Source organism: Taurulus bubalis (assembly GCF_910589615.1).
Source record: "Taurulus bubalis genome assembly, chromosome: 3".
In the NCBI taxonomy this organism is placed as follows: Eukaryota; Metazoa; Chordata; class Actinopteri; order Perciformes; family Cottidae; genus Taurulus; species Taurulus bubalis.
The window spans coordinates 22,519,399-22,530,501 of record NC_136591.1 but is presented as its reverse complement, the minus strand read 5'-3'; the positions used below and the strand labels follow the sequence as shown (position 1 = coordinate 22,530,501).

The window sequence follows — 11,103 nt, the reverse complement described above, 5'->3', positions numbered from 1 at the left end:
AAGTACTATCAGGCTGGGTCAGGTAACAGACCAAATCAAGACGGGCTTTAACTGGATGATTAATTGTTGTGATAACATGTATGTTTTTCCTTGAGCCAGGCCGGAAGAACCCTTCTCTAGAGTTTTTTCATGATCACACGAGCCTAGACGAGAATGCCTATAGGTCACTCGGCTATTACAGGATGTGTGTGAGGGAAAAGCTATCCAGATTCTCTGCCGAGTGTTGATTGCTGATGATTAGGGGGTGTTGACTGTCGCAGGATTTCTGTTAATTGGCGGCAGGAGGTTTGCATTTGATAAGGTGGATGACGCATCTTCAAAAAGGGATTTTCAGACACACTCAAACCCATTTTCAGGACTGACGCATGGTGATCTATGTATGGAACCTCATTTTCTAAAAGACAAGAAGGGCAATGGAACTGAGTAGATGGATCTGATAAGTCATCTTTAAAAAAAAGAAAGAAATATTTGTATTTATGTGGCTTCAGAGTGTATCCACTAGCTCCTGTTTGGTTCCCCCTCCCCTCTGGTGCCAGGCCCTCTCTCCAGCTTTGTCTGCAGGAGAGTGGGGTGGTACAGCATTGAAATATTGCTCTTAACCCTGGAGGGGAGGCCGGCAGTTGGGGAGCCTGTAAGTACTCAAGTGTGTATTTTTTATGGGAGGAGGTCTTTGCATTCTGTGTCATGCACACGGGGAGAGAGGCCTGGCATATGCTGCTGTTTTTATGGCACTACAGACTCACTCCGAGCTCCCCCACGGCATCTGTTTGGCTGGCTACGTGTGTGTGCGCGAGCACTATGAGGAGTGTAGGGTGGTGGTGGTGGTGGTGGGAGGGGCGTTCCCCTTTGCCCCGCGCCTGGCTTTGTTTCGCCATTTCCAGCTTGAGGGGGTGGTATCCGTGGAAACGGATTTGAATTTCAAGCCAATTTCGGGGCCGGAGAGAGACCGAGGGGTGGGTGACGGAGAGGGGTGGGAGCCAGTGGCGTTTCCAGGAATTACTTGGAAGTCTACTGTAGTGATGCTATAGTCAGATGGCTTCATGTTTCTACCTACTGTCCAAAACATTACATATGATGTGTGAATGTAGGAGAGCAGCTGGATTTCATATTCATAAACCTGCTCACAATTTAAAAAGTTTAGCTGAGCATTAAGGGTGTGCATGGAGAGGACAGGAAGAAGCTCCAACAATCTCCCAGAGGTAAACAAAATTAATGAATGAATACATACAAGACACATTTCATTATCATTTGTACTCAATTTCATTATTTAAAAACACCTCAAAAATATTTTTCCATTTACTGACATCAAATTAAAAACTGTTTTTCACGGAAGTTTTATTCTTCAGAAGTTTGGTCCTTATAAATATGCATTATATACAAAATAATATTATAAAACATATAAAGAGCAGTGTGTCATATTTAAATTAAACTCTGGAAATAATCATTTAAAAAAATTACATTATTGGTTCTGTATTTTTGAAATTTATTATAGGCAGGCAGTGGTGTGACAGTCTTTTCTCCTTGTTTTGAGTCTCTTTGTTTTTCTCAGTCGGGTTGCATAAAAAACACCTTTCTATGCAAACGCTTCCTTTCTCTTGGATCTTGCTGGCACTGACTATTGCGCTTCTGTGGTTTTTCTCTTCAAATCCATGTCGACTAAAAAGTATTTTCCCCCAATTTTATTTTTTCTTGTAGTGCAAACGATCCAAGAACAGACAAGGGCACACATTTAGTATTCAAACCCCCTCTTTTAAGGCTTCTAGTGAATTTGGGCTGCATACTATCTTCACCGTTCCATGAAAAAGTCCAACCTGTCATTTTTCACATGATTGACAGCAGAAGATTAGTCTCAGACATTCATAACTCTCAGTGTTTGCGAGGTTGGATTGTGACAGCGGGCGAGTTCACTCGTCTCGACCCTGAGTCTTGCATAGCAGGCCAAGCTGGCGGGAGTGAGAGCGGGGCGGGGATTCGAAGGGGTCAAATCGTAGGCACCTTTTTTACTGATTGGTTGGCTGTCAAAGTCGTCATGATTATCATGCGAGGCCGGGTCACACACACGAGGGGCAGCGATCCACCTTCAGGATGGCCGGGATTATTCCGTCAGTCTTCACACCTTGTGTCGTCAGTCCCTTCCACCATTGTCACAACTGAGAGGTCATTCACTGTACATGTTTTGCATACAAACACTCGGTCAACATAAAGTTTCTCAGTTCTGTTCGTTGTTTTTTTTTCTTGGTTTTTCTTGTTTTTTTTACATTTTCATATGCAGACAGAGGTTTCTGCCCTCTCCAGTTCTCAAGTGTTCCAGAGCAGCAGTGGACATCTAAAACAATCTCCAGTCTCTTCTCCAAATTTGTAAACAATCCAGAATATTTCATTCTGCCTCGATTGTGTCTTTTTCCTCGCTCCTTTGCCTTCAGACCTCGCACAGTTTATACCTGTAAGGAGAAGAAAAAAAAGGATATCATTGTAGCAAAAATACACCACAATGATGTCAAAACTCTCCATCAGCTTTTTAAAATCCCATATATATATATATATATATATATATATATATATATATATATATATATATATATATATGTCACGTGCTTCAGTATCAACATTATATTTCCCTTTGGAAGTGAACATCTTAAATATTGCACGAAATGCCACAGCAGTAACACAAAGCACCTCAGAGACCCCGCAGAGCCAAACATGTGTGAGGAATCAGTATAAGTTTGGACTTTCGGTCATCACATGGCCAAGATAAAGAATAGCCAGAGTAATTCACAGAAACCAATAATGCAGTCGATCTGCTTTCCCCCTACTTTCGGTCCAAATACCCAGAGTTCAGTGTTCCTACAGTAACCCCCCTGTCATAAACGTTGCTGCGCTAGTGATGGACGGCGCCCTCGGGACATGATGCATTTCAAGTGGAGTATCCGCGGAAATGCAGACGAAGATGTGATTGTTCTTTTTTTTAGTTTGGCTTACCTCGGTTGCTATGACGCACTCCCTCCTCTCCTCTGCTATAACAAATACCGACTGGTACATGGAGTCTCTTGAGGAACATATCGTTGATATCCTGCACTCTGGTTTTTCACTGCAAACACAAATCACACTTTGTGTTAAACACAAACTAGAAGTACCTGGCAGAGCTGTGCATTAGAGTTTGTATAAAATATATACAATGTATGTGTTAATGAGGAACAATGTCTTTACAAGTTTAAAACATTTAAATTGGGGGTCATTGTTGGCGAGAGCACATACATAGAGAAAATACGCAAGTGCTGAACACATTATCAAATGTCCACATTATATTTTAGTACAAGCAGTGTGAATATGGTTCTTCTTACCTGTACATTCTACTCAAGGGCATTTTGTCTTCTAAACATTTCTCATAAATAAGACTTTTATCCTCTTGTGACTTTTCATCCTTGAACTCCTTTGATTTCGAGTGGTAAGAGTCCAAGTGATAGTTTTTATGGATAAAGTTTGATTTCTCCGAGTCACAGTCCACCTCCATGCTCATTTTCTGGTTGGTGTTTTTTAGCTGGGACTCCGGGATCAGGTTGTCCTTCTGAACGTTGGACAAGTTGTTCATAGTCTCCGTGTCCCCCCGCTCTCTCCGGGCCTGCCTGTGGATGTGCCTCAAAGCCAAGCCCACCATACACAGCAGAACCAGCAGCGCCACCAGGCCCACAGCCAGGGAAACCGCCGCCCACTGGAAGCTGTCTTGAATCTCCCCGTTGGTCACGGGAGAGGTGACGGCGGCGAAGAACTCGCAGCGCGGCCCGGTGAACCCCGATGGGCAGACGCAGGTGGCCGGAGGCTTGCCCGGCTCGCCGCCCCTGACGCAAACCCCCCCGTTGAGGCAAGGGCGAAGGGAGCACTCATCCAGGACTCGGTCGCAGTTGCGTCCTCCGTAGCCCGCGGGACAGGCGCAGGTGTAGTCATTGATCCTGTCTTGGCAGGTGCCTCCGTTGAGGCAGGGGTTACCGGCGCACTCATTGATGTTGATTTCGCAGCGCTGGCCGGTGAACCCGGCACGGCAGCTGCACACGCGCATGCCGCCGTGGATGAGGCACAGCCCACCTGCAGAAGAGGGGAGCGATTAGTGTCGCCAAAATACTGATTCTCTAATTGAGACGGAACATTAAAAGGCATGACAAAATCAGAGGGAACATGATCTCCATAAACCCTCCTGCGAGGCCCCTTCATTTGACACATCTCCATCAAATCCACGGTGTGAACACAGCACCGTGTATTGTTGTCCTGACACAGACCGACCCCTCCACGTTTTGCAAGGAGACAAAGATCGAGCTGCGCTGGATATTTGTCCCCTTTCATCAACAACTGCGGCGAGCTGTGCCGACATTCACAAGCCGCTGCTCCGAGCTGCCGAGTGTTTATATGGAGGACAATAGACACCAAGTTCCCACCAATTCCTGTTGTTCCACACTGCTTCCAGTTGCAGGAATTTGAAGGGGGGGAAGAGCGAGGGGAAGTTCAGACGGGGGAGGGGGGGTCAAAGAGGGGAGGAAGACTGTACCATTAGCGCAGGGAAGCGACGTGCACTTGTCCACTCTCTTCTCGCAGTTGAGGCCTGTGTAGCCGCGGGGACACTCGCACATGTAGCTGCGGCCATTGTCCTTCTCCCAGCATTTGCCGCTGTGGAAGCACGGGGAGTCGGCACACGTCAGCAGGCTGTGCTCGCAGTGGGAGCCCTCGAAACCTTGGGGACATGTGCACATGTAGCCACTTTCCAAATTCTGGGGAAATTGGAAAAGAAAGAAAAAGTTAGGCAGACCGTAAAAAATATTTAAAAACTGCAGAATTAGCCAGACGATATTAGAATACAATGTGTCTGTTCCCAACTTACTGTGCACATCCCTCCATTCCTGCAGGGGTTGCTGTCGCACTCCTGCATCTCCAGCTCACAGTTGACCCCTGTGAAACCTGGCAGGCAAGTGCACGTATAGCTGCCCTGCCCTGTGTTCATACAGGTGGCGCTGTTCACACAGGGATGGTGATGGGTGCAGAAGTTGAGGTCTGGGAGAGAGAAGAGTGTTTGTTTACAGGGAGAAAAAAACTCTCTACCCTCTCTACCCCGGACGTGCGCAAAGCAAAAGAAACACTTCAGAGGGAACCTCATTTACTAATGCTTTCAGGCTAATTTAAATGAAAACAGCACACACGTAATACGAGAAGTTCTGTTAAAAAGGAACAGCAGCAGTGGTCCAAGTCCTCTGGTGTACCTTGGTCACATAATAGGCCTCCCCAGCCCTCCTGACAGTTACACTGCCATGGCATCTGGCAGGTGCCGTGCTTGCAGGCAGGGTACTTCTTACACTCGTCGCAGAACGTGCCCTGCCATCCGTCTCTGCATCTGCAAAACAAATGAGTTGTGTTCTTTGATTAGTCACTTGTTCCTCGTGTTGTAGATTTTACAGTTGTTCCATGAACAACAAAGCTGAACTCAGTGGTTAAAACTGCCAATTAAAATGTATTTTAAATATGCGAACGAGTCAATTTGGATTAAACGAGAGCCCCGTCATGGATTAGCTGGCAAATCAGCCATCCATCATGCGACCAGACATTAATAGCTGCACCACAGTTGGATACAGTCATATAAATCCATTACAAAAAACAAAATGAAAAGTCTTTTTTCAGAAGGCATATGTTTGCAAATTGAAAGCATGCATCAGCACTGGCCACCTCATTACACCATTACACACCAGTTATTGCATGGAAGAAATTTTGTTTTTTTGTGCAACTATGGATGAATGGTGATATAAGCATTTTCTATTTTATAAACAAAGTGAATGCAGTAACTGCAGGGCAAACACTCCTGTAGGTCTGGGCAGTATATTAAGGATAACTAACGTAAAGTGAAATATGGCAATTAACGTTTTCTGGCAGCGAACCAACAGTCAATTTTTTATTTTTTTTCTTGTTTCCCATGAATCTGTTTCCCAGCACAAGCTTGTCAAACCATGAGCTTCTGGGACTTACGATGTACTTTTAAGGTTTCAACATATATTTATTTTTTTGCCAAATGAGCAGCTTTAGGGTGTTGGGTATCTTATGGGTTTAGCCTAAATTTGGGTCAGTTTTAGTGATGGGAATGATGGATTTATCTCTAAAAAAGAGGCCAAATGGGATTCAGGGGGAATTTCTCACAGCGAGTGAGTGTGTGTGTGTGTGTGTGTGTGTGTGTGTGTGTGTGTGTGTGTGTGTGTGTGTGTGTGTGTGTGTGTGTGTGTGTGCGTGTCCTTGCTGGTGAGTGAGTGAGTGATAGAGGGTAGTGACAAGAAAGGAACATGGGAAGCAGAGAAGTCAGTGAGTGACGCAGAGGGACCAGAGAGGGGAAAAAAATACATGTTACTTCAGTGAGCTTCAACCTCTCTCAATAAATGCTACAGATGCCAGAAAAGCACATGTGAATGTTCACACGAGGACACATCCCACTCTGATTAGTTGCATATGAACATAACTCGTCGGATGCAGACAAGTTATGTTCGTTAAAATTTGGATGGATTTCAGAGGAACACAAGCACAGCTCTCTCTCCAACTGGATGTTAACTCTGCTCCCAAACGTGTTCCTTCCTTCACAAGGGCCAACACCGATTTCAACACTTCACAAGTATTAATACTTACACACACTCGCCAGGTTTGGAGCAGTTTCCGTTCCTCTCGCTGCAGCCCTCCAGACAGATAGCTGAAACAAAAAGATTTAAAAAAAAAAACCACATATATAAGTCTGCTGTTCATTTTATGGAAGTGCCACCTGGTTATTTTAGCATAACAGACACAATGCATCAAATATTAAGTTTCACAACTTTCAAATGGTTAAAACAAAGAAGAAAAAAAGTAAGAAGCAAACCTAAAGGTAAATCAATAGGTGCTAAAAGTTCAATAACACAGACCCCCCTCATACGCCATAACAACTGGGGCCACAGGGCCCTCATTTCCTAGAAATAGCCAGCTGTGAACCTATACGTTGAAGGCCTCAGTCGGTCTCAACTTTCCTTGGAAGCCTCCATTTGATCTGAACCTGCTCTTCCGGTTCTAAGTGTGCCGGTCTTTGCATGACACGGATTCGCGGGGGCAACATATCAGGCGACTGACGGTAAGCGGCCGGTTTAGTGCAGAACAGATGCTCGCTCTCAATAGCAGGCAGCTGTCACTATTGTTGTTTGTGGTGCGCCACAACCACATTTGCAGCTGCCACTAGCCGCGCGCCCAACAATGGAAGGGGACTAAACATCGATGGCGCGTGGCGGATAATAATGCCGCGATTAACCTTGGCGCGTGCACCCGCCCGGGCTCCTCCTATCTGCCCCCTTGTCTGCGGATTATGTTACCGGGCACGCGCGGTGCAGTGGTTACACAAGACATTTGTGTTGTGTTAAAAAATAAAACGGAGCCCTCTGGACGTGGCTGTGACTTCGATTACCGCACACGCACACATACACACACAGTGTAACAAAACGCCAGGTAAATGCACACCTGTGGAAGCTAATGTCAAGTTGACAAGCTAGGGAACTAGCTAAACTAAGAAGTGGTGCTTTTGCTTTTTTGTGTTCATGAACCATTGGCTTCCGGCTTGATTAGGATAGGTTTGTTTGTGGTTATCTAAATAAAAGTATCTATAATGTGCTTTTAGGCCCAAACGACCAGGATGAATGACAGTGTGTGTGTGTGTGAGAGAGAGAGGGGAAATTATATTGTCTGAAAGATGACTAATCTGTCTTTCTCATGTATATTTTCTGTAGTCACCACGATTGATGTCTCTGTAATTGCAACACGTGAGCCCATCTGGTTAGAATTTGGCGCCATGGTCAAAATAGAACATGCCAATTTCTCTTTCACCACCAAGTGACACCGATGACAGATCCGCTGTCACAAGCGTGGCCATGTATCCAGCACATGGCAACTATTACTCTCCCGGTGCCTCCTTCCAATCTACTCTTTGATTCATTTGTTTTGGTGAAGAAGGGCCCGCGGTATCGTGCAGCCAAATGGCATTGGGCCTCCTCACGGGCCCCTTCAGAGTTGTCCAAAACATGCAAGTGTTGGTCTATGATTTGGCTAAGTGGCTTAGCGCAAGTACAATGTGCCTGTTGTCATGCTAAGCCATCTGTCCCTCAACTCATAATCAATGAGTGGCCACAAACCCAAAACCGGTTACACATCAGAATTATATGATTGCAAATTATATCAGGCTGAAATATGCATTCCGCACCAACATTGCCGATCAGACTTGCCAGACATCATTAAGTCAAGTCGTGCTATCATCTAGCATCATGTGGCATTAATGACGATGACCTTTGGGGTTATCTTTCTGCTTAATAACTACTGATATCTGCAACTTGTGCGTGCTCGCAAATCATTTTTTTCTCTCTCCAGGACTTCAGCCATGCTGATAAAGGGCAAAGGTCAAACATAATGAGAAGACCTCGCAGAAGTAACAACTATGGGAGGTAAGGACTTTCTACCCTTTTCAATCCTACAAAGAGCTCTAGACCGAAACAGATTTGACTACCTTTAAGTCATTTTGCAAAACATCTAGACGACCCTCTCGTGTTAAAAGTATACATCGACACCGGTTTAGAGCAACACTGAACAACACAACTCCAGTGTCAACTGACAAGGAAGAGAGCAAAACCAGTGTTATACAGTAAATCAGCGAGGTGAATAGAAGACTGCTTACGTTCTTCGCAGTATTTCCCTTTCCAGCCCGGCAGACAGGACAGCTGCCCATCACGGTTGCAGGTGTAGTGGCCGAATCGATCGTCCCTGGGCGCGCATTTTTTGGAACAACTTTCTCCGTAGTAGCTTTCGTTGCAGATGAACCGGTACGAATACCGCAGCTCTGTCTGCTTTACGGTCTGCGTATTCTCAGTCCAAGCAGTTCCCACACCCAGCTGTTTTTGGATGGCCATGAAGCTTATCAAAAAGTCTGGGTTGCTGGTATCTGAAAAGAGAAGGAAGTCAGAGTTAATGCAAGATATTAAAGCTTGCAACCTGCTCATGGGGTTATTGTGTTTTTATGTCAAGAACTGCATCATAAATAGCGTGTGGGTTCAAAAGTCGTCCACTTTCGCTTTAGTAATCTGCCCAGTACAAAGCTGCATCCCTTATCAAATCCCATACAGCTGAGATGAAAGATAAACTCAGGTTGAAATTTCCTCTTTCTTTCCATCAGCAAAAAACATTCCCAGGCCCCGTCCCCTCTTCCAATGGGCGGAACAGAGTAAGGTGTAAAATACAGGAAGATGCAGTCAGGGGTTTTTGGCAGGCACTGTGTATTCTCACCAAAGCCCACAGCTCTTTCCCACGACCAAAATAAACCAGAGGAAGTTCAATTGTATTGGGTATAAGAATGAAAAAGGTGTTCTGAAGTTCATAACAAAGGAGTGAATAGGCGTGAAGATGTGCGAAATTATGAACAAAAAACATGAGGTGGGGAGAGACATGTTAAGTGACTGAGCTGTATTTATTAGCCAAATTTTTTTTTTTAACAATTTGTGCAAAAATGGTGAACTAGTTGGAGAAGCTTGTGTGTTAAACGTACTGACAGAGCTCCCTCCTGTGGTAAAAAAACGTTGCACTTACCTACATGTAGATTTCCATATGGTGAATGCCAGGCTTCAATTATTAATGAAAATGACCCCTAAGAACAAAACACATGCAGTTGATTAATATTTCTTGTTCTATTTATTTATTAATTTTCACAAAGCTCCTAATTTACATATTTTTCCAATTCAATAGACCGCTGATGTTGAAATGAGCTAGTTCAATTTAACTGAATATGAGTTATAATGTTCATTTTGGAGTTTGGAACCAACAACGCCGTATGTAGCTGTCCAATATGTTTGTCGCCAGAGTATTATCTAATGATATGGATTAGCTGAGCTCACCAATAACCGGTGCGCGGCCAAAATGCACAGCAGTTCCCCCTAAACAACATGACACTTGTCTCTGTAATACAACAGGTAACGTGGACGCTCTTACCGGCCATCCAAAGGTGAACGGTATCTGAATCGGTCTCGGTAAAGTGCCACTGTCCTTGGCGCTGAAAGAGTTTGTCCCCAGCACCGCTGTCATTGTACTTCCAAAGATGCAGTCACCTGGCGAGACCACAGCCTGATAGTTCTTCAAGCAAATTCGAAAATAAGTCCTGCAGTTGGGTTTGCATGCGTTTCCGTTTGCCAGCAAACCTTTGTGGTTTTTAAATTCATGGAGATCCAGCTGAAAAACACCGGATCCAAATACCTAAAAGAGAAGGAAATATTATTTATGAAAAGGTCGCATAAAGCGTATTCTTTCAAAAGAAAAAGATGAAGAAAAAAAACATGACACAAGTGGCCCTCCATCTGGTCTCAGGACCACCGGGGAGACGCGTTATCCTCCCTCATACCTGTGATATCAACGTGGTGCTGACTGCGACGGTAAAGGTGAACCAGGTTGCCATCCTTCTCGCTTCTCCAGGGCAGCCGCGTCACCAGCCAATAAAGCAGCAAAACCTTTTCTTTTCACACAAGTATTTACACCGAGGTAGACAAAATAAAAAAAATCTCTAAATAAAATACGTGTAAATCCTTCTTCACTCCCTGGGAGTTCTCCCGTATAGCTCCCTGTTGGTGTGCGTCAAAAGCGTCCAGAGAAAGCGTTTCCAAGTTATCCAAAAGGTGAGGGAAGACTCATATCCAGTGTGGCTGCGCGTCTTTCTGTCAGCAGAGGTCCCCTCCTCGCGTGGTAATGTACTCCACAATGGTACCTCCGCTGTGCGTGCGCGGCTCAGAGCTTGTTTTGGTGCTGAACTTGGTGCGTCAGTGCGCCACGGATGTTCACCACTCGTCTTATTACTCGTGAATGAACCGTGGTGCGTCTCCTCCCCGATATATAGACTCGCAGTGCGCTGCTCATTACATAAACTGTCAATCACCCCACTGACACCGCCCCCTCTACATATTCAACCCCTTTCCCTTCCAACCCAACAACAATTATCCAGATTTAATACCCACTGGCACTGTGCTGACTGACCACCGTAGACACTGGGCGATTATTAACAAGCCCTAACATCTGTTGACTTATTTTTAGCGCACAATG

The 11,103-nt window shown here is 45.0% G+C and overlaps 1 protein-coding gene across 1 annotated transcript; it reads right to left on the bottom strand.

Annotated features, from left to right (window-relative positions):
* Positions 1–1,358: 1,358 nt before the first annotated feature.
* Positions 1,359–10,465, bottom strand: dll4 (delta-like 4; the record flags this gene model as incomplete). The annotated part of the gene is made up of 11 exons (XM_079214712.1): positions 1,359–2,441; positions 2,980–3,088; positions 3,342–4,080; positions 4,538–4,757; positions 4,868–5,037; positions 5,244–5,374; positions 6,646–6,706; positions 8,702–8,965; positions 9,607–9,664; positions 10,006–10,266; positions 10,412–10,465. 11 exons carry the CDS (start codon positions 10,463–10,465, stop codon positions 2,436–2,438), a joined length of 2,073 nt encoding a protein of 690 aa, XP_079070838.1. The 3' UTR covers positions 1,359–2,435.
* Positions 10,466–11,103: the final 638 nt, after the last annotated feature.